Source organism: Protomyctophum bolini (assembly GCF_963924005.1).
Source record: "Protomyctophum bolini genome assembly, chromosome: 18".
Classification (NCBI taxonomy): Eukaryota; Metazoa; Chordata; class Actinopteri; order Myctophiformes; family Myctophidae; genus Protomyctophum; species Protomyctophum bolini.
In genome coordinates, this window is record NC_137879.1 from 6,874,076 (window position 1) to 6,899,192 (window position 25,117).

Here is a 25,117-nt window from a genome sequence, read left to right on the forward strand (position 1 = left end):
ACAGAACAGACACAGCTCTGCAGCACAAAAGTGAACACATCTCTCTCTCTCTCTCTCTCTCTGTGTGTGTCAGTATCTCTCTCTCTCTCTCTCTCTCTCTCTCTCTCTCTCTCTCTCTCTCTCTCTCTCTCTCTCTGTGTGTCAGTATCTCTCTCTTTCTCTCAATTTCACTCCCGCCAGGACTGAGGATGGAACCACAATTTATGCGTTTCCAAGGATAGGTTGGTTATCCCATTCTGGGCGGGAAGGGAACCCCGTTTTATTTTTTTAGCTTTAGCTATTGGAAAAATAGCAGATCTACAAGCTCATAGAGCGGCACCGAGTGCCACGCTACGAGCTTGTAGATCTGCCATTTTTGAAAAATCGTGAAAATGTGTCGCGAATTTGGAATATATATTCATATTTTCAGATTGGGGTCGGAGGCCTATAATGAGAGAAACATGGGATTTTCTGAAAACTGTCGTGATTTAGAAGACATTTGTAGAATTGAACTTATAGGCCTAAAGGGGCTATACAAAAACAAATCCTTTATGAAAAGAGCCATGCTTTCGATTTGAAGCCGACAACAATACAAGGTCACCCTCTCTCTCTCTCTCTCTCTCTCTCTCTCTCTACGTCTCTCGAGAAATTCCCCCGTTCGCACCGATCACCAGCAGCGCAACCTCTCACTCTCACTCTCAAACTTTTCCGGATCAGGGCCCGCTTGAAAAGTTTTCACGCCCCCCTGTGTGGCATTGTTTTTTAGAGCATATCATCTATCTATCTACAGTATAAATGCGCCACGTCTCTGTACAGTATGTGTCTCTAATCTGTAATCCACGTAACTCGAGAACCGTTCGCTCCACCGACTTCAAATTGGACACACGCGTTCCACACCCCCACAGGCAGTGCGGTGCCCGGCGTCGAGTCCGTCGGACCCACGGTTGTCCAGAAGCAGCACAAAAGCCTCTGCCCATACAGGCTGCCGGACAGGGCCCAAATCCAAATCACCCCTAAATCTCCATGTATGGAGCTGTCCTGTTTCTGGCATAACACTGTAGTTCTGACATCACTCCTAGATATCCATATATGGAGCTGGCCTGTCCTGACATAACTGACTATAGTAGATCTCCTTATGGAACTATATAGCCTGTTCTGACATCAATATATGGAGCTGTCCTGTCCTGACATAACACTTCTGTTCTGACATCACCCTATAGATCTCCATATATGGAGCTGTCCTGTCCTGACATAACACTGTAGTTCTGACTATAGTAGATCTCCTTATGGAACTATAGCCTGTTCTGACATCCATATATGGAGCTGGCAACTATTTTTTTGAAAATAGCAGATCTACAAGCTCACAATGCCTCGTGGTGTGATGCGTTGTGAGCTTGTAGATCTGCTATTTCCCCAAGCGTTGGCACGTTTACACCCCTGCATGCTGAATCTCATCTCTCATCTCCGGCACTCTCTCATTCTATTATCATATCAATGCATCACCCTAACCACCACTAGAGAGGTGTGTGGTCTTTTACTAGTGCAGACTCGTGTGTGTGTGTGTGTGTGTGTGTGTGTGTGTGTGTGTGTGTGTGTGTGTGTGTGTGTGTGTGTGTGTGTGTGTGTGTGTGTGTGTGTGTGTGTGTGTGTGTGTGCGCACTCACAGGGCAGTTGCGCAGGTCTCCCATGTTGCTGGCATTGCGGAGCAGCTCTCCGAACATGTCAGGCGTGGGTTTCTCTCTGCACTCCAGCATCCTCACCGCCTGGTTGCTGCAGCACGGCACACACACACACACACACACACACACACACACACAGAACAACATATAGACATTGTGAACAGGGAGTCGGGGACACACATTATTTGCACAGAACTGCAGGAGGAAACTAACAATAGAGACTTAAACAGTGTGTGACATTAAACAGCAGCTCATCTACAGATACTAATAAGTATTTGACGTTCCAAAATCTAAAGAATATATATATATATATATATTTTTTTTTTAATCAGGTCGCTGCCCTTTCACCCGTCTGTGAAAAAGGTGGCTTCTCTCCAGACCATGAAATCAGCATTTTACTATAAAGAAAAAATAAACGATCCGGGCCCTCAAGGTTAAAATGAGGAGGATAGCCTTTATTCAATTAAAAAGGCAACTGCCAACATGTTTCGACCAACAAGGTCTTCATCAGGGCAAGAAAGAAAATCTGCATTTTACTATGTTGAAAGAAATGCAAATGCCTCCTTTCCTTTCCTTTCCTTAACATCTTATGCTGACAGAATGTCCCTCTGTGTAGGAAACAGTGCTTTCACTTCTCAGCGTGTTTTGTGCGCAAGTCGAAAGTAGCCGATCTTCAAGCATAGTGTGAGCTTGTAGATCGGCAATTTTAGCCCTAGTATGAGACGTACGACAAAGTACAGTAAAGTGAGTCTAAGTGACTGAAGGAGTAATTCACCCCCACAAAAAAACATTTATGTAGGTCATCAAATTATTGCCATAATAATTATCTCCGTGAATTGAAGGCTTCATGGAGTGTGTAATTGATAGAAAATAAGTCCTTTTTTTAGTCCTTTGTTGACTAAGTGGCTGTGTGTATTTCACAAACACAGCACGATGTGAACCTCAGGGGATGTTTTTTCTTCTTCTTTATTTCCTGCATAACCTCTCAGTGGTCTGGAAGTAAAGTGTGTTGTATTGATCTGTCATATTCATTCGTGCTTAACCCATTCTGACCTGAGATCAGATTCATACGAGGTTTCCACTGGACACAGACTGGTCTGATGAACCCATTCTGACCTGAGATCAGATTCTAAAAAATGTCAGTCGCTCTTCGATTTTTCAAAAATAGCAGACCTACAAGCTCGTAGCGCGCCACTCGGTGGCGCGCTATGAGCTTGTAGATCTGCTATTTTTCAATAGCTAAAGCATAACATGATGCTAACACCAAAATGGGTGCCCGGTCAGAATGGGTTAAACGTGAGACGTTGTGTTGGCGGAGATCTCTCCACACAGACGAGTATATCCCTAGAGATGATCACACCAGATTAACCACAAGAACATAGACAACTGTAATCCCTATAATTAATGATGTATAGATATGGAATATATTGTGTTATTGTCTCTGTTGGGTGGGTTGGGTAATATCTGCCCACTGGCCTAGTGGTCCTATTATAGGCTCTGCCCTGACAGCGCGTCGCGTGTTCGAGTCCCGTTCATGACGACCTTTGCTGCGTGTCTCTCCCCTTCTCTCTCTCTCTCTCTCTCTCTCTCTCTCTCTCTCTCTCTCTCTCTCTCTCTGTCTCTCTCTCTCTCCTGTCAATCTTCACTTGAAACTATCAATAAAGGCAGAAAAGAAACGACAAACAAAAACAATCTATGAAGCCATCTATGTGAAATCTATGAAAAATAATTGAGTGTCTCTGCTTCATCGCTCTCTCAGCTAAGGGCCTGAAAAACACAAGATAATTTCCATAAAAAAATAAGACTGAGAGTCATTGAAGAGACGAATCACGAGGCTATATGATGGTGATTTATATGTTTACACGTGAGATCAATTCCAATAACCAACCAAACGAAATGAAACCAAACGAAAAACAAACGTGTACGCTTCAAAACTGAGCGTGGTATCGACGGTAGCCTCGGCCGAGGCAAAGAAAAACATCAAGCATCTTCTGATAATATGTCATGTACTGTACTGGCTGTCTCAGCATTTTGCTGCTATATTGACACATTTTTTTCTCCTCAAAACTTAATTTACAGCTGCCATTACGGTTTATTCGATATTTTGGTTGAATTGTTAATATTAGAAATGAGGCAAGGCAAGTTTATTATAGCACATTTCAACAATAAGGCAATACAATAGATGGATATGTAACTTAGTAACGCCCAGGATTCAAACCTTTGTCTCCCTCGTGGAAAGCCGACGTTTTCGCCACTAAGCCTCGGGGAGGATATATGTTAGACTTTTAGCTCATCGACCTGAGGTTGTGACTGTGAGCCACTCTGCGACGCTCACTCCTCTTTGGACCTCCTCCCACGGGGAAACCCGCCCGGGATTTGAACTCGAGCCAATATCCACTAAGCCAAAGGGAATTCCCTATGGCTTGGGGGAGACATTAAGAGTTTTAGCTCATCAGGCTGAGGTTGTGATGAGCCACTCTGTGACGCTCACGCCTCTTTTGACCTCCTCCCGCGGGGGAAACCCGATACGGGTCACGGCACCAATGTAACGCCCGGGATTTGAACTCGAGTCTCCCACTTGGAAAGCCAATATCGTAACCACTAAGCTAAAGGGAATTCCCTTGGGGGAGATATTAAGAGTTTTGGGTCATCAGGCTGAGGTTGTGTTGCCAGTCTGCTACAGATACTGTACGGTAGGTAGGTAGATAGATAGAGTAACCTTTCGCTGTTTTGCCATATTTGTCACAGTACATTTGCACACACCTGTGTGACATGATCAGTCTATTAGGAGCACTGGGCAGCTAACCAATAGGGAGCAGTTAAGGGGCTAAGTGCAGTTAAGTGTCTTCATGCTCAGGGACAGACACGTATAGGACGACTGGGAGGTGAACCGCTGACCTTTTGATTACCACACGGCCTCTCAGTGATTGCCCACTAACTACATAGATATAAAAGAGCTAGACACCTCTTTGTCCGCTGCAATTCACTGGAGCGACCTGTATTGCTTGGAAGCACACGCAAGGCGGACGTCAAGCGGAAGACTGCCACTCAATTGACTATAAAGACCTGCCTCTGACTGCCCCCCACCTGTATATAAAGACCTGCCCCCACCTGCCTCTGACTGGCCTATACCGAACGTCCGCTCTGTGACCAGACAGTGGCCTTGTGGTTCGAGTGTCCGCTCTGAAGCTGGGAGGTCGGGGGTTCATACCAAAGACCGGGGCGGCGGTGGCTCAGGGGTAGAGTGCCTGGATGGGAACCGCAAGGTTGCCAGTTCGAACCCGGGCTCCCCCAGAGTTACTGTTGAAGTGTCCTTGAGCAAGACACTGAACCCCTAATTGCTCCCGGTGTGCTAGTTGGTGCCTTGCATGGTTTCCGCTGCCATCGGTGTATGAATGGGTGAATGTAATGCACAATCTATGTAAAGCGCCTTGGATAAAGGCGCTATATATATAAATGCACCATTTACTGTAAAAAATGGGACCCAATGCCTTCCCTGCTTGGCACTCAGCACTTAGAGAAGTGCTATAAAAATGCAATTCATTATTATGGCCACCCCCCCTGAGTCTTTTGCCTCACAATGAAAGCATAAAGACAAAGTCCAAAAGAATGCCGCTCCTCAAAACAGGACATTTAAATCCAATTAAAAATAGTTATTAACAGCCTGGGCCGTGGCTCAGTAGTCCAGGCCCCATTGGCTGGTGATCCAGTCTGGCAGTGTGCCGCGGGTTCGACTCCCGACCCCGACGGCCCCCACTGCATGTCCTCCCCCCCTCCCCCCATCTCTCTCCCCATTTCCTGTCAGCCTATACTGTCTGTCCCTCCGTAAAATAAAGGCGAAAGCCACAAGAGGACATTTAGAGAAATAGTTATTAACCCAGCATCCGTACTGTAAGCAGATCGACAAGCTTATCGATCTGCTGTTTTCACTGAAAGCATTTCCCACAATAACAGAAAACACATGTATACTAGTGTAGACCGTAAAGGGGACTAAATTAATTAACTGCTGTGCAATAAAACACAGCACGGAAAAAAATCTTCAGCTTTGAGTTACAGTGAAATGAACAGAGGACTTTATACTGTGTACAGTACTCTGTGCGTGCGTGCGTGTTGAAGCAATTCCTTTAAGGATATCAATTAGAGTGTGTTCTCCCCCTCTCTGTCTCTCTCTCTCATCCTCCATGCTTGTCTGGCTGTTTCGCGCCCACGTTCACTCTGTTCTCTTTAGTGGCATACAGCAAAAACCACTCCACACATACGTGTACATGACCCACCACCGCCACACACACACACACACACACACTCAGCCTTCAGCAGACTCCCAGGAGATGGTCCATCAGAGGCGTGTAGTAACAAGTTACATTTACTTAAAAGGGCTAGGACACTGGTATAGCCTTGGTTCCAGGGCTGCTTCGCTATGCGCTCCGTGAATTGTTTTTGCCACTCCGCTACTCAGTCTGGCCAGCAGGCTGTTGACTCGTATTTCATGACGTCACCTGTCACTGTACTGTACTGTACTGTACTGTACAGCCATGTTGTTGCTGATACGTCAATCAGCCAGCTGTGCCACTCTGTCCATGCTCCTCACTGTGAGACTCGACTCGCCTCGAGAGTAGACCCTACGGTAAAATCGTACACGCTAGTTTGATTCAGTACTAGTCCACTGTCAGTTTCAAATAAAGTACCAAATAAATAAATAAAAAATTGTCAATAGGCAGTGACAACTGGTTCACTGGCTGATTAGCAGTGTTCTGTCAATAGGCAGTAACTGGTTCACTGATTAGCAGTGTTCTGTCAATAGGCAGTGACAACTGGTTCACTGGCTGATTAGCAGTGTTGTTCTGTCAATAGGCAGTGACAACTGGTTCACTGGCTGATTAGCAGTGTTGCCAGATTTAGCGAGAGAAATATGATGCGACAGGGCAACGACAAAAAAATATTACAAAATCTTGAAATCAAATCTTGAAATATTTGTATATTAATCTGGGGTCCTTGCCATGGAAATGTTTAAGAACGACATCAGTAAACAAACCTAAAAAAGTAACAAAAAGCTTACAAATAGCAAAAATGAAACTAGGGAAACTTTGACAGAAAAAGACTCGCTCACGATATAGAAACTAGAAGTAAAACTCCTTAGACTGAGACTTAAGCAAATATTTTTCCTTTTATTTTATCATGCTCATAAAGTGCTCTGTGCTCAAAGTACAATTAAAAAGCAAACGTTTCGGTCCTAAGACCTTCGTCAGTGCTATATGATTTTCACAGACAAAGAACTTGATCTTAAAGAGCTCCAAAACAATACAGCCGTATCGATGTATGCCTCTGAAATCGCTCTAGAGGTTGCTGGGGCGCCAAATGGACACATGTGTAAATGCCCCAAGTGTTCAGTGCAGGGTTAAATGGTAAATGATAAACTACCATTTAAATTACACCCATATAAGGCTTCCTCCAAAGCACAATTACAATGTAGGCGTTACATTCACACACACACACACACACACACACACACACCAATACCGGAGGAAACCATGCAGCAGCAAGGTACCAACATGCATATCGGGAGCAATTAGGCGTTCAGAGTCTTGCTCAAAGACACTTCAACACTTAACAGGGAACCTTGCGGTTGCCATCTGCATCTGGTCACTCTACCCCTGAGCCACTGCCCCCCCAAGGTTTCCACTCCATGCAATTCAGGGATCTGTAACAGCAACACAATAACAGCAACAACTGTATTTGTGTAAACCTGGGAAACCTGGACAGAACTTAATATTACCCTTTGTTAAATATGAATGGTGTTGTAAGGGATATGTGTAGTTAAAATAGCTCTAGTAATCATTGATATAATTATTTTTTGTTCAGTAACAGAGGTCTTACTCCATATCCAGTCATATAACTCATATAGGATACATACAGAATATAATTATGTAAGAAATTGAACTAAAACACAAGCTGATAAATCTTTGCCGGGTTCTCTCTCTCCTTTAGGATGGAATTTGTAACCCACAAGTTTACCAAAGAGATTCTGCGATGGGCAGACTTCTGGTACTGAACAAAGACTGCATGTTTAAATGGATGTTTCACTTTCAAACATGTTTGGGGGATTTTAACATCTACTCAGACTTTTCTGAGGACCCCATTTTAAAGTTGATTTGTAAGTATAGACTATAGATCAAGCTTGTACATTTTAATTCTATACTAAGAAAAACTAAACAGGAAGAAAAAACCAACCTTTCATAATATTAGCATTTTGAATATCCATCATATAACAAAAATAAACATATAGGCAGTTTGTTTTAGTGTTGAGTAACACAACAATTGTATTCTATATTTTTATAAAGCACAAACAAATGATTGATTCAACATTTTATTCAGTTTGTAGAATGGGTACAGTTCAACAAAAGTACAGGTCAATACAAAAAACCTGATACGAGGAAAAATAAACAAAAAAATGGTTTACATCAGGGTCCTTCATTTTCAATTCATCCGAACATTTAATTACATACATGATCAAGATTCAACATGTTACACTTGGTTGTAATGTGGATTCATGTGTGTGCAGTCAGGACATTTCCAGTGGCTGAAATTAGTAAAATTCAAACACTTTACTTTTAACTACTTTACTTACATATTTTATTTCTGATGACTGCACTTTTATTCAATGTTTTTCCAATGCTAAATAATGAACAAACCCCACATTCTTTCCCCAGGTTAAAATGTAAACAGGGTAAATGATGATGACTGATGCTTCATTCACTATAGACAATGTATTAAAATGCAGAGATTAAACGTGTTAATGGTCACTGGTTGTCTGGCATTGGACAGATCACCTGTTAATGACCACATTATGGATGAACTGAGACCAGTTTACACCTCTTTGACTGATGAGTTTCAGCAGAACTACAGAACTTATTTTGTGAAATGTTAAAGGTGCTGTACGGCATATGTTTTGTTAAAATGGCTCTAGTAAATCATTGCTATATTGTTTGTTCAGTAACAGAGGTCTTCCCATGCCTCCATACCTACTTCACTAACATTATTACTATTTCATAATGTGAATTGTGTTAAAAGTACAATTGATCAACAGTAATATGAAGGGGGAATTAAGGCCTGGGCTCTATTGTATATTTAAGAACATATTAGCCTACTTTACTTGCATACGACGTTACGCACCAATTAGTCTAGGGGTAAAGGGTATGAATAACATATACAATGGACAGGAAACCTCACTCAAAAGTTGAAAACACTTTACTTGTACTTCAGACATAAAAGTTACAGAGGTACAAGATAGTTTTTCTTAATACAAGAAGAATACCCAGAAGAAACGTAATGTATTATATACTAAGAAACAAACCGTGGTAAGAAGAAGAAAAAACTTTCATAATAGCCATTTTAAATATCCACTGTATGACAAAGGGAATTACAAGCATTCATGAACAAACTCTGAGACAAAATAATAAATCATCTAAATGTAAATTACTGCAAATCTACAGGTTCAATCAATCAATTGTTCCTGGTGGGATCCAGAGAGTTCAGCTGTTTTACTATAAGATAACACATCACAATTATTTGGTTTTCTCCCCAGTGTGAATTCTCTGGTGTCTTTTAAGGTTTGCCATTTGAGAGAAGTGTTGTCCACACTGATCACATCCATAGGGTTTCTCTCCAGTATGGATTTTCCGGTGGGTTTTAAGGTTGGCCAAAAGAGAGAATTGTTTCCCACACTGATCACATCCATGTGGTTTCTCTCCAGTGTGAATTCTCTGGTGTTTTTTCAGGGTTGACTTGACAGAGAAGTGTTGTCCACACTGATCACATTCATAGGGTTTCTCTCCGGTATGAATTTTCCGGTGGGTTATAAGGTTTGCCATTTGAGAGAAGTGTTGTCCACAATGATCACATCCATGTGGTTTCTCTCCAGTGTGAATTCTCTGGTGTTTTTTCAGGGATGACTTGACAGAGAAGTGTTGTCCACACTGATCACATTCATATGGTTTCTCTCCAGTGTGAGTTATCTTGTGGCTTTTAAGGTTTGCCATTTGAGAGAAGTGTTGTCCACACTGATCACATCCATAGGGTTTCTCTCCAGTGTGAATTCTCTGGTGGTTTTTTAGGGTGGACATTTGAGAGAAGCGTTGTCCACACTGATCACATTCATATGGTTTCTCTCCAGTGTGAGTTATCTTGTGGCTTTTAAGGTTTGCCATTTGAGAGAAGTGTTGTCCACACTGATCACATCCATGTGGTTTCTCTCCAGTGTGAATTCTCTGGTGTTTTTTCAGGGATGACTTGACAGAGAAGTGTTGTCCACAATGATCACATCCATAGGGTTTCTCTCCAGTGTGAATTCTCTGGTGGTTTTTTAGGGTGGACATTTTAGAGAAGTGTTGTCCACACTGGTCACATCCATATGGTTTCTCTCCAGTGTGAATTCTCTGGTGTCTTTTCAGGGTTGACTTTTCAGAGAAGTTTTGTCCACACTGATCACATCCATAGGGTTTCTCTCCAGTGTGAATTAGCTGGTGTTTTTTCAGGGTTGACATGTGAGAGAAGTGTTGTCCACACTGGTCACATCCATAGGGTTTCTCTCCAGTGTGAATTCTCTGGTGGCTTTTAAGGTTTGCCATTTGAGAGAAGTGTTGTCCACACTGATCACATCCATATGGTTTCTCTCCAGTGTGAATTCTCTGGTGGCTTTTAAGGTTTGCCATTTTAGAGAAGTGTTGTCCACACTGATCACATCCATATGGTTTCTCTCCAGTGAAGGTTCTTTGTTCATTCACCTCTGGTAGAACAGGTAAACCAGGCTGATGATGCAACACTGAATTGGACAAAGACAAATTAAACATTGCTTAGTTGTACTTAAAATTGCAGAAACTAACAAAGTTAATGCACACAATCAAACATTAGCATCCATTTATAGTTTGGTAAATTACTATATGTTGTGCATAAAAATGAGACAAACAACTGTATTTTAAGTCAATGCTAATATTAAAACAAAACAAACAACTTTTTATGACATGCTGTATATCCATATAGACACAGTAAGTAACTTACAGAGGTCTTGATGATCATTGGGTCCTCCCTGTTGAGCAGAACTGTTCATGGTGGCATTGGTAGAGTTCATCTTCAGCTGAAGTCTGGAGTCCACAGTCAGATGTGATCAGAAAGGATTGATATCCTGGAGGAGTTGTGGAGAACTGACAACTACAAACTCTTCTTATACTAGAGAGCCAGATGTGGAACCACTAACTGCTTGGTGTTGATTGGCCAAAGAGGAGAACAATAGAAACAAACTGCTGCATGCTCCACCCCTCTGTAGCTCCTCCCCTAGGTCATGCTCTATGCAACATTCTAGAAATAAACTGCTAAATGTGAGATTGCTTTGTAAGCTTCATATTTAATTAATCTAAACTATATCCAAATTATAATACATTGATGTATGGACATAAGTACATCATATTAGCCTATGTGGACGTGAGTAAAATAAATGCAGGAGTCAGCATAAATCCCAAATAACAGACATTGTCAGAGTCAAAGCATATAATAAATAAAACACGATTATTTAGTTATTGGTAAATCAGGAAACAAATAACTGAAACAAAATAAATAAAACAGAACAGTCTTTACAACATGCTGTTGCTGAGTTTTTCCATATGTGGTGCATAAAAACTGCTGGTTTATAATAAACCTTAAAACACCGAACACTCCATTGGGACTCCTACTGGAGACAGATATTCACAAATGATATTAATGTGAATTGTATTCCATATATACATCAGATATGCTATGGATATTATGTACATGCAATGATGCAATGAGTATCTGGATAATATGTCTAACAGTATTGAATAATATAAGTGGATATTAATTAATGCAGCAGAGTCAAAGAGGATTGCTCTATATTCTTTCAGTAACATCAGAACCAAGTAGAACCAGCTCTAGTGAAGAAACAACTGCTCATACTGTGGTTTACATCATTACAAAGAAACAGTTAGGCCTATTTGTTTTCCAAATCACAAACTGTCACCCACCCCCTAAATGATTGCAGACAGTCTTACTACAGCATCTCCTGTACTATCTTTTTTAAGTTGCAATGTAAATTCAATTTGACAGTCTTCATAAATAGTAGGCACAATGTGAAGGCCTTCACATATTTCACGGTTTCATGTTTTATTTCTGATGACTGTGCTTTTATTCAATGTTTTTCAAATGCTAAATAATGAACAAACCCCACATTCTTTCCCCAGGTTAAAATGTAAACAGGCTAAATGATGATGACTGATGCTTCATTCACTATAGACAATGCATTAAAATGCAGAGATTAAACATGTTAATGGTCACTGGATGTCTGGCATTGGACAGATCACCTTTTAATGATCACATTATGGATGAACTGAGAACAGTTTAAACCTCTTTGACTCTGATGAGTTTCAGCAGAACTACAGAACTTCCTTTGTGAAATGTTAAAGGGATATGTTTTGTTAAAATGGCTCTAGTAAATCATTGCTATATTGTTTGTTGAGTAACAAATCATTGATATCATTGATATAATTATTGTTTGTTCAGAGGTCTTCCCATGTCTCCATATCCAGTCATATAACCCATATAGGATACATACAGAATATAATTATGTAAGAAATTGAGCTAAAACACAAGCTGATAAATCTTTGCAGGGTTTTCTCTCCTTTAGGATGGCATTTGTAACCCACATGTTTACCAAAGAGATTGTGCGATGGGCAGACTCCTGGTACTGAACAAAGACTGCATGTTTCACTTTCAAACATGTTTGGGGGATTTTAACATCTACTCATACTTTAAGTTGATTTGTTTAAGTATAGACTAGCTTGTACATTTTAATTATATGCTAAGAAAAACAAAACAGGAAGAAAAAACAACCTTTCATATTAGTATTTTGAATATCCATCATATAACAAAAATAAACATAGGGAGTTTGTTTTAGTGTTGAGTAACACAACAATTAATTGTATTCTATATTTTTATAAAGCACAAACAAATGATTGATTCAACATTTTATTCAGTTTGTAGAATGGGTACAGTTCAACAAAAGTACAGGTCAATACAAAAAACCTGATACAAGGAAAAATAAACAAAAAAAAATGTTTACATCAGGGTCCTTCATTTTCAATTAATCCGAACATTTAATGACATACATGATCAACATGTTACACTTGGTTGTAATGTGGATTCATGTGTGTGCGGTCAGGACATTTCCAGTGGCTCAAATTAGTGAAATTCAAACACTTTACTGGAAAAAAAAAAAAAAGTAAAGTAAACAGGCTAAATGATGATGACTGATGCTTCAGTCACTATAGACAATGCATTCAAATGCAGAGATTAAACGTGTTAATGGTCACTGGTTGTCTAGCATTGGACAGATCACCTGTTAATGATCACATTATGGATGAACTGAGACCAGTTTACACCTCTTTGACTCTGATGAGTTTCAGCAGAACTACAGAACTTATGTTGTGAAATGTTAAAGGTGCTGTACGGGATATGTTTTGTTAAAATGGCTCTAGTAAATCATTGCTATATTGTTTGTTCAGTAACAGAGGTCTTCCCATGCCTCCATACCTACTTCACTAACATCATTATTACTATTCCATAATGTGAATTGTGTTAAAAGTACAATGGATCAACAGTAATAGGAAGGGGGAATTATGGCCTGGGCTCTATTGTATATTTAAGAACATATTAGCCTACTTTACTTACATACAATGTTACGCACCAATTAGTCTAGGGGTAAAGGGTATGCATAACATATACAATGGAAACCTCACTCAAAAGTTGAAAACACTTTACTTGTACTTCAGACATAAAAGTTACAGAGGTACAAAATAGTTTTTCTTAATACAAGAAGAAACGTAATGTATTATATACTAAGAAACAAACCGTGGCAAGAAGAAGAAAAAACTTTCATAATAGCCATTTTAAATATCCACTGTATGACAAAGGGAATTACAAGCATTCATGAACAAACTCTGAGACAAAATAATAAATCATCTAAATGTAAATTACTGGAAATCTACAGGTTCAATCAATCAATTGATCCTGGTGGGATCCAGAGAGTTCAGATGTTTTACTATAAGATAACACATCACAATTATTTGGTTTTCTCCCCAGTGTGAATTCTCTGGTGTCTTTTAAGGTTTGCCATTTGAGAGAAGTGTTGTCCACACTGATCACATCCATAGGGTTTCTCTCCGGTATGAATTTTCCGGTGGGTTATAAGGTTTGCAATTTGAGAGAAGTGTTGTCCACAACGTTCACATCCATATGGTTTCTCCCCATTATGAATCATCTGGTGTACTTTAAGGTGTGCCATTCTAGAGAAGTGTTGTCCACACTGATCACATCCATGTGGTTTCTCTCCAGTGTGAATTCTCTGGTGTTTTTTCAGGGTTGACTTGACAGAGAAGTGTTGTCCACACTGATCACATCCATATGGTTTCTCTCCAGTGTGAGTTATCTTGTGGCTTTTAAGGTTTGCCATTTGAGAGAAGTGTTGTCCACACTGATCACATCCATATGGTTTCTCTCCAGTGTGAATTCTCTGGTGTCTTTTAAGGTTGGCCAAAAGAGAGAATTGTTTCCCACACTGATCGCATCTATAGGGTTTCTCTCCGGTATGAATTTTCCGGTGGGTTATAAGGTTTGCAATTTGAGAGAAGTGTTGTCCACAATGTTCACATCCATATGGTTTCTCCCCATTATGAATCATCTGGTGTACTTTAAGGTGTGCCATTCTAGAGAAGTGTTGTCCACACTGATCACAATCATATGGTTTCTCTCTAGTGTGAGTTATCTTGTGGCCTTTAAGGCTGCTCATTGTAGAGAAGTGTTGTCCACAATGATCACATCCATAGGGTTTCTCTCCAGTGTGAATTCTCTGGTGGTTTTTCAGGGTGGACATTTGAGAGAAGTGTTGTCCACACTGATCACATCCATGTGGTTTCTCTCCAGTGTGAGTTATCTTGTGGCCTTTAAGGCAGCTCATTGTAGAGAAGTGTTGTCCACAATGATCACATCCATAGGGTTTCTCTCCAGTGTGAATTCTCTGGTGGTTTTTCAGGGTGGACATTTGAGAGAAGTGTTGTCCACACTGATCACATCCATGTGGTTTCTCTCCAGTGTGAATTTTCTGGTGGCTTTTAAGGTTTGACATTTTAGAGAAGTGTTGTCCACACTGGTCACATCCATATGGTTTATCTCCAGTGTGAATTATCCGGTGTTTTTTCAGGGTTGACTTGTGAGAGAAGTGTTGTCCACACTGATCACATCCATAGGCTTTCTCTCCAGTGTGAATTCTCTGGTGGCTTTTAAGGTTTGCCATTTTAGAGAAGTGTTGTCCACACTGATCACATCCATATGGTTTCTCTCCAGTGAAGGTTCTTTGTTCATTCACCTCTGGTAGAACAGGTAAACCAGGCTGATAATGCACCACTGAATTGGACAAAGACAAATGAAACATTACTTAGTTGTACTTCATAGACTTAAAATTGCAGAAACTAACAAAGTTAATGTACACAATTATACAACTGTATTGTAAGTCAATACTAATATAAAAAAAACTACTTGTTATGACATGCTGTATATCCATATAGACACAGTAAGTAACTTACAGAGGTCTTGATGATCATTGGGTCCTCCCTGTTGAGCAGAACTGTTCATGGTGGCATTGGTAGAGTTCATCTTCAGCTGAAGTCTGGAGTCCACAGTCAGATGTGATCAGAAAGGATTGATATCCTGGAGGAGTTGTGGAGAACTGACAACTACAAACTCTTCTTATACTAGAGAGCCAGATGTGGAACCACTAACTGCTTGGTGTTGATTGGCCAAAGAGGAGAACAATAGAAACAAACTGCTACATGCTCCACCCCTCTGTAGCTCCTCCCCTAGGTCATGCTCTATGCAACATTCTAGAAATAAACTGCTAAATGTGAGATTGCTTTGTAAGCTTCATATTTAATTAATCTAAACTATATCCAAATTATAATACATTGATGTATGGACATAAGTACATCCTATTAGCCTATGTGGACGTGAGTAAAATAAATGCAGGAGTCAGCATTAATCCCAAATAACAGACATTGTCAGAGTCAAAGCATATAATAAAGAAAACACGATTATTTAGTTATTGGTAAATCAGGAAACAAATAACTGAAACAAAATAAATAAAACAGAACAGTCTTTACAACATGCTGTTGCTGAGTTTTTCCATATGTGGTGCATAAAAACTGCTGGTTTATAATAAACCTTAAAACACCAAACACTCCATTGGGACTCCTACTGTCACTATCACAAATGATATGCTATGGATATTATGTACATGCAATGAGTATCTGGATAATATATGTCTAACAGTATTGAATAATATAAGTGGATATTAATTAATGCAGCAGAGTCAAAGAGGATTGCTCTACATTCTTTCAGTAACATCAGAACCAAGTAGAACCAGCTCTAGTGAAGAAACAACTGCTCATACTGTGGTTTACATCATTATAAAGAAACAGTTAGGCCTATTTGTTTTCCAAATCACAAACTGACACCCACCCCCTAAATTAATGCAGACAGTCTTATACTACAGCATCTCCTGTACTATCTTTTTTAAGTTGCAACGTAAGTTCAATTTGACAGTCTTCATAAATAGTAGGCACAATGTGAAGGCCTTCACATATTTCACGGTGTCATGTTGTATTTCTGATGACTGCACTTTTATTCAATGTTTTTCCAATGCTAAATAATGAACAAACCCCACATTCTTTCCCCATGATTAAAATGTAAACAGGTTAAATGATGATGACTGATGGTTCATTCACTATAGACAATGCATTCAAATGCAGAGATTAAACGTGTTAATGGTCACTGGTTGTCTGGCATTGGATAGATAACCTGTTAAGTATCACATTATGGATCAACTGAGACCATTTACACCTCTTTGACTCTGATGAGTTTCAGCAGAACTACAGAACTTCCTTTGTGAAATGTTAAAGGTGCTGTACGGGATATGTTTTGTTAAAATGGCTCTAGTAAATCATTGCTATATTGTTTGTTGAGTAACAAATCATTGATATAATTATTGTTTGTTCAGAGGTCTTCCCATGTCTCCATATCCAGTCATATAACCCATATAGGATACATACAGAATATAATTCTGTAAGAAATTGAACTAAAACACAAGCTGATAAATCTTTGCAGGGTTTTCTCTCCTTTAGGATGGCATTTGTAACCCACATGTTTACCAAAGAGATTGTGCGATGGGCAGACTCCTGGTACTGAACAAAGACTGCATGTTTAAATGGATGTTTCACTTTCAAACATGTTTGGGGGATTTTAACATCTACTCATACTTTAAGTTGATTTGTTTAAGTATAGACTAGCTTGTACATTTTAATTATATACTAAGAAAAACAAAACAGGAAGAAAAAACAACCTTTCATATTAGTATTTTGATTTAGTGTTGAGTAACACAACAATTAATTGTATTCTATATTTTTATAAAGCACAAACAAATGATTGATTCAACATTTTATTCAGTTTGTAGAATGGGTACAGTTCAACAAAAGTACAGGTCAATACAAAAAACCTGATACGAGGAAAAATAAACAAAAAAATGTTTACATCAGGGTCCTTCATTTTCAATTAATCCGAACATTTAATGACATACATGATCAACATGTTACACTTGGTTGTAATGTGGATTCATGTGTGTGCAGTCAGGACATTTCCAGTGGCTCAAATTCAAACACTTTACTTTTAACTACTTTACTTACATATTTTATTTCTGATGACTGCACTTTTATTCTATTATCTTAATTATGTTTTTCCAATGCTAAATAATGAACAAACCCCACATTCTTTCCCCAGGTTAAAATGTAAACAGGCTAAATGATGATGACTGATGCTTCATTCACTATTGTGACAATGCATTCAAATGCAGAGATTAAACGTGTTAATGGTCACTGGTTGTCTGGCATTGGACAGATCACCTGTTAATGATCACATTATGGATGAACTGAGACCAGTTTACACCTCTTTGACTCTGATGAGTTTCAGCAGAACTACAGAACTTTCTTTGTGAGATGTTAAAGGTGCTGTACGGGATATGTTTTGTTAAAATGGCTCTATTAAATTATTGCTATATTGTTTGTTCAGTAACAGAGGTCTTCCCATGCCTCCATACCTACTTCACTAACATCATTATTACTATTTCATAATGTGAATTGTGTTAAAAGTACAATTGATCAACAGTAATAGGAAGGGGGAATTACGGCCTGGGCCCTATTGTATATTTAAGAACATAATCCTACTTTTATTGCATACAACGTTACGCACCAATTAGTCTAGGGGTAAAGGGTATGCATAACATATACAATGGACAGGAAACCTCACTCAAAAGTTGAAAACACTACTTGTACTTCAGACATAAAAGTTACAGAGGTACAATTTGTTTTTCTTAATGACAAAGGAAATTACAAGCATTCATGAACAAACTCTGAGACAAAATAATAAATCATCTAAATGTAAATTACTGCAAATCTACAGGTTCAATCAATCAATTGTTCCTGGTGGGATCCAGAGAGTTCAGCTGTTTTACTATAAGATAACACATCACAATTATTTGGTTTTCTCCCCAGTGTGAATTCTCTGGTGTCTTTTAAGGTTTGTCATTTGAGAGAAGTGTTGTCCACACTGATCACATCCATAGGGTTTCTCTCCAGTGTGAATTCTCTGGTGTTTTTTCAGGGTTGACTTGTCAGAGAAGTGTTGTCCACACTGATCACATCCATAGGGTTTCTCTCCAGTGTGAATTTTCCGGTGACCTTTAAGGTTGGCCATTGTAGAGAAGTGTTGTCCACACTGATCACATCCATATGGTTTCTCTCCAGTATGAATTCTCTGGTGGTTTTTCAGGGTGGACATTTTAGAGAAGTGTTGTCCACACTGAATACATCCATAGGGTTTCTCTCCAGTATGAATTCTCTGGTGGGTTTTCAGGTTGGTCAAAAGAGAGAATTGTTTCCCACACTGATCACATCCATGTAGTTTCTCTCCAGTGTGAATTTTCTGGTGGCTTTTAAGGTTGCTCATTGTAGAGAAGTGTTGTCCACACTGATCACATCCATATGGTTTCTCTCCAGTATGGATTTTCCGGTGGGTTTTAAGGTGTGCAATTTGAGAGAAGTGTTGTCCACACTGATCACATCCATGTGGTTTCTCTCCAGTGTGAATTTTCTGGTGGCTTTTAAGGTTGCTCATTGTAGAGAAGTGTTGTCCACACTGATCACATCCATAGGGTTTCTCTCCAGTGTGAATCATCTGGTGTATTTTAAGATGTGCCATTCTAGAAAAGTGTTGTCCACACTGATCACATCCATGTGGTTTTTCTCCAGTGTGAATTCTCTGGTGGTTTTTCAGGGTTGACTTGTCAGAGAAGTGTTGTCCACACTGATCACATCCATGTGGTTTCTCTCCAGTGTGAATTCTCTGGTGGCTTTTAAGGTTTGCCTTATGAGAGAAGTGTTGTCCACACTGATCACATCCATAGGGTTTCTCTCCAGTGTGAATTTTCTGGTGTCTTTTAAGGTGTGCCATTCTAGAAAAGTGTTGTCCACACTGATCACATCCATATGGTTTCTCTCCAGTGAAGTTTCTTCGTTCATTCACATCTGGTAGAACAGGTAAACCAGGCTGATGATGCAACACTGAATTGGACAAAGACAAATGAAACATTGCTTAGTTGTACTTAAAATTGCAGAAACTAGCAAAGTTAATGCACACAATCATACATTAGCATCCATTTATAGTTTGGTAAATTACTATATGTTGTGCATAAAAAAAGAAAATTAGACAAACAACTGTATTTTAAGTCAATGCTAATATTATATATATATAAACAAACAACTTTTTATGACATGCTGTATATCCATATAGACACAGTAAGTAACTTACAGAGGTCTTGATGATCATTGGGTCCTCCCTGTTGAGCAGAACTGTTCATGGTGGCATTGGTAGAGTTCATCTTCAGCTGAAGTCTGGAGTCCACAGTCAGATGTGATCAGAAAGGATTGATATCCTGGAGGAGTTGTGGAGAACTGACAACTACAAACTCTTCTTATACTAGAGAGCCAGATGTTGAACCACTAACTGCTTGGTGTTGATTGGCCAAAGAGGAGAACAATAGAAACAAACTGCTGCATGCTCCACCCCTCTGTAGCTCCTCCCCTAGGTCATGCTCTATGCAACATTCTAGAAATAAACTGCTAAATGTGAGATTGCTTTGTAAGCTTCATATTTAATTAATCTAAACTATATCCAAATTATAATACATTGATTTATGGACATAAGTACACCCTATTAGCCTATGTGGACGTGAGTAAGGAGGAGTCAGCATTAATCCCAAAAAACAGACATTGTCATAGTCAAAGCATATAATGTAGAAAACATGATTTTTTAGTTATTGGTAAATCAGGAAACAAATAACTAAAACAAAATAAATAAAACAGAACAGTCTTTACAACATGCTGTTGCTGAGTTTTTCCATATGTGGTGCATAAAAACTGCTGGTTTATAATAAACCTTAAAACACCAAACTCTCCATTGGGACTCCTACTAGAGACTGATATTCCCAAATGATATGCTATGGATATTATGTACATGCAATGAGTATCTGGAGAATATATTTCTAACAGTATTGAATAATATAAGTGGATATTAATTAATGCAGCAGAGTCAAAGAGGAGTGTTCTATATTCTTTCAGTAACATCAGAACCAAGTAGAACCAGCTCTAGTGAAGAAACAACTGCTCATACTGTGATTTACATCATTATAAAGAAACAGTTCGGCCTATTTGTTTTCCAAATCACAAACTGCCACCCACCCCCTAAATTAATGCAGACAGTCTTATACTACAGCATCTCCTGTACTATCTTTTTTAAGTTGCAACGTAAGTTCAATTTGACAGTCTTGATAAATAGTAGGCACAATGTGAAGGCCTTCACATATTTTACGATGTCATATTTTATTTCTGATGACTGCACTCAATGTTTTTCAAATGCTAAATAATTAACAAACCCCACATTCTTACCACATGTTAAAATGTAAACAGGCTAAATGATGATGACTGATGCTTCAGTCACTATAGACAATGCATTCAAATGCAGAGATTAAACGTGTTAATGGTCACTGGTTGTCTGGCATTGGACAGATCATCTGTTAATGATCACATTATGGATGAACTGAGACCAATTTACACCTCTTTGACTCTGATGAGTTTCAGCAGAACTACAGAACTTCCTTTGTGAAATGTTAAAGGTGCTGTACGGGATATGTTTTGTTAAATGGCTCTAGTAAATCATTGCTATATTGTTTGTTGAGTAACAAATCATTGATATAATTATTGTTTGTTCAGAGGTCTTCCCATGTCTCCATATCCAGTCATATAACTCATATAGGATACATACAGAATATAATTCTGTAAGAAATTGAACTAAAACACAAGCTGATAAATCTTTGCAGGGTTTTCTCTCCTTTAGGATGGCATTTGTAACCCACATGTTTACCAAAGAGATTGTGCGATGGGCAGACTCCTAGTACTGAACAAAGACTGCATGTTTAAATGGATGTTTCACTTTCAAACATGTTTGGGGGATTTTAACATCTACTCATACTTTAAGTTGATTTGTTTAAGTATAGACTAGCTTGTACATTTTTATTATATACTAAGAAAAACAAAACAGGAAGAAAAGAACAACCTTTCATATCAGCATTTTGAATATCCATCATATAACAAAAATAAACATATAGGCAGTTTGTTTTAGTGTTGAGTAACACAACAATTGTATTATATATTTGTATAAAGCACAAACAAATGATTGATTCGACATTTTATTCCGTTTGTAGAATGGGTACAGTTCAACAAAAGTACAGGTCAATACAAAAAACCTGATACGAGGAAAAATAAACAAAAAAATGGTTTACATCAGGGTCCTTCATTTTCATTCATTCATCCGAACATTTAATTACATACATGATCAAGATTCAACATGTTACACTTGGTTGTAATGTGGATTCATGTGTGTGCAGTCAGGACATTTCCAGTGGCTGAAATTAGTAAAATTCAAACACTTTACTTTTAACTACTTTACTTACATATTTTATTTCTGATGACTGCACTTTTATTCAATGTTTTTCCAATGCTAAATAATGAACAAACCCCACATTCTTTCCCCAGGTTAAAATGTAAACAGGCTAAATGATGATGACTGATGCTTCATTCACTATAGACAATGCATTAAAATGCAGATTAAACATGTTAATGGTCACTGGTTGTCTGGCATTGGGCAGATCACCTGTTAATGATCACATTATGGATGAACTGAGACCAGTTTACACCTCTTTGACTCTGATGAGTTTCAGCAGAACTACAGAACTTATTTTGTGAAATGTTTATGTGTTTTGTTAAAATGGCTCTAGTAAATCATTGCTATATTGTTTGTTCAGTAACAGAGGTCTTCCCATGCCTCCATACCTACTTCACTAACATCATTATTACTATTTCATAATGTGAATTGTGTTAAAAGTACAATTGATCAACAGTAATATGAAGGGGGAATTAAGGCCTGGGCTCTATTGTATATTTAAGAACATTTTAGCCTACTTTACTTGCATACAACGTTACGCACCAATTAGTCTAGGGGTAAAGGGTATGCATAACATATACAATAGACAGGAAACCTCACTCAAAAGTTGAAAACACTTTACTTGTACTTCAGACATAAAAGTTACAGAGGTACAAAATATATTTTCTTAATACAAGAAGAATACCCAGAAGAAACGTAATGTATTACTAAGAAACAAACCGTGGTAAGAAGAAGAAAAAACTTTCATAATAGCCATTTTAAATATCCACTGTATGACAAAGGGAATTACAAGCATTCATGAACAAACTCTGAGACAAAATAATAAATCATCTAAATGTAAATTACTGCAAATCTACAGGTTCAATCAATCAATTGTTCCTGGTGGGATCCAGAGAGTTCAGCTGTTTTACTATAAGATAACACATCACAATTATTTGGTTTTCTCCCCAGTGTGAATTCTCTGGTGTCTTTTAAGGTTTGCCATTTGAGAGAAGTGTTGTCCACACTGATCACATCCATAGGGTTTCTCTCCAGTATGGATTTTCCGGTGGGTTTTAAGGTTGGCCAAAAGAGAGAATTGTTTCCCACACTGATCACATCCATGTGGTTTCTCTCCAATGTGAATTATCTGGTGTTTTTTCAGGGATGACTTGACAGAGAAGTGTTGTCCACACTGATCACATTCATAGGGTTTCTCTCCGGTATGAATTTTCCAGTGGGTTATAAGGTTTGCAATTTGAGAGAAGTGTTGTCCACACTGATCACATTCATATGGTTTCTCTCCAGTGTGAATTCTCTGGTGTTTTTTCAGGGATGACTTGACAGAGAAGTGTTGTCCACACTGATCACATTCATAGGGTTTCTCTCCGGTATGAATTTTCCGGTGGGTTATAAGGTTTGCAATTTGAGAGAAGTGTTGTCCACACTGATCACATTCATATGGTTTCTCTCCAGTGTGAATTCTCTGGTGGTTTTTTAGGGTGGACATTTGAGAGAAGCGTTGTCCACACTGATCACATTCATATGGTTTCTCTCCAGTGTGAGTTATCTTGTGGCTTTTAAGGTTTGCCATTTGAGAGAAGTGTTGTCCACACTGATCACATCCATAGGGTTTCTCTCCAGTGTGAATTCTCTGGTGTTTTTTTAGGGTGGAAATTTGAGAGAAGCTTTGTCCACACTGGTCACATCCATATGGTTTCTCTCCAGTGAAGGTTCTTTGTTCATTCACCTCTGGTAGAACAGGTAAACCAGGCTGATAATGCACCACTGAATTGGACAAAGACAAATAAAACATTGCTTAGTTGTACTTCATAGACTTAAAATTGCAGAAACTAACAAAGTGAATGTACACAATTATACATTAGCATCCATTTATAGTTTTTAGAAAATGTGACAACTGTATTGTAAGTCAATACTAATATTAAAACAAAACAAACAACTTGTTATGACATGCTGTATATCCATATAGACACAGTAAGTAACTTACAGAGGTCTTGATGATCATTGGGTCCTCCCTGTTGAGCTGTTCATGGTGGCATTGGTAGAGTTCATCTTCAGCTGAAGTCTGGAGTCCACAGTCAGATGTGATCAGAAAGGATTGATATCCTGGAGGAGTTGTGGAGAACTGACAACTACAAACTCTTCTTATACTAGAGAGCCAGATGTGGAACCACTAACTGCTTGGTGTTGATTGGCCAAAGAGGAGAACAATAGAAACAAACTGCTGCATGCTCCACTATATCTGTACTATATTTTTTAAGTTGCAATGTAAGTTCAATTTGACAGTCTTCATAAATAGTAGGCACAATGTGAAGGCCTTCACATATTTCACGGTGTCATGTTTTATTTCTGATGACTGTGATTTTATTCAATGTTTTTTAAATGCTAAATAATGAACAAACCCCACATTCTTTCCTCAGGTTAAAATGTAAACAGGCTAAATGATGATGACTGATGCTTCATTCACTATAGACAATGCATTCAAATGCAGAGATTAAACGTGTTAATGGTCACTGGTTGTCTGGCATTGGATAGATAACCTGTTAATGATCACATTATGGATGAACTGACCAGTTTACACCTCTTTGACTCTGAGTTTCAGCAGAACTACAGAACTTCCTTTGTGAAATGTTAAAGGTGCTGTACGGGATATGTTTTGTTAAAATGGCTCTAGTAAATTATTGCTATATTGTTTGTTGAGTAACAAATCATTGATATAATTATTGTTTGTTCAGAGGTCTTCCCATGTCTCCAGTCATATAACCCATATAGGATACATACAGAATATAATTCTGTAAGAAATTGAACTAAAACACAAGCTGATGAATCTTTGCAAGGTTTTCTCTCCTTTAGGATGGCATTTGTAACCCACATGTTTACCAAAGAGATTGTGCGATGGGCAGACTCCTGGTACTGAACAAAGACTGCATGTTTAAATGGATGTTTCACTTTCAAACATGTTTGGGGGATTTTCACATCTACTCATACTTTAAGTTGATTTGTTTAAGTATAGACTAGCTTGTACATTTTAATTATATACTAAGAAAAAAAAACAGGAAGAAAAAACCAACCTGTCATATTATCATTTTGAATATCCATCATATAACAAAAATAAACATATAGGCAGTTTGTTTTAGTGTTGAGTAACACAACAATTGTATTCTATATTTTTATAAAGCACAAACAAATGATTGATTCAACATTTTATTCAGTTTGTAGAATGGGTACAGTTCAACAAAAGTACAGGTCAATACAAAAAACCTGATACGAGGAAAAATAAACAAAAAAATGGTTTA

At 38.5% G+C, this 25,117-nt stretch overlaps 1 protein-coding gene across 4 annotated transcripts in view; it reads right to left on the minus strand.

Annotated features, from left to right (window-relative positions):
• Positions 1-25,117, minus strand: part of LOC308332643 (uncharacterized protein) — a 160,420-nt gene that overhangs the window by 52,591 nt on the left and 82,712 nt on the right. For all 4 annotated transcript variants that reach the window (XR_013965729.1, XR_013965730.1, XM_080788649.1 and 1 more), the window contains exon 7: positions 1,644-1,749. Coding sequence is in view for 2 of the 4 variants with exons in the window: in XM_080788649.1 (XP_080644775.1) it covers positions 1,644-1,749 (106 nt within the window). In the remaining 2 variants the exon portion in view is untranslated. The remainder of the gene's footprint in view (positions 1-1,643; positions 1,750-25,117) is intronic.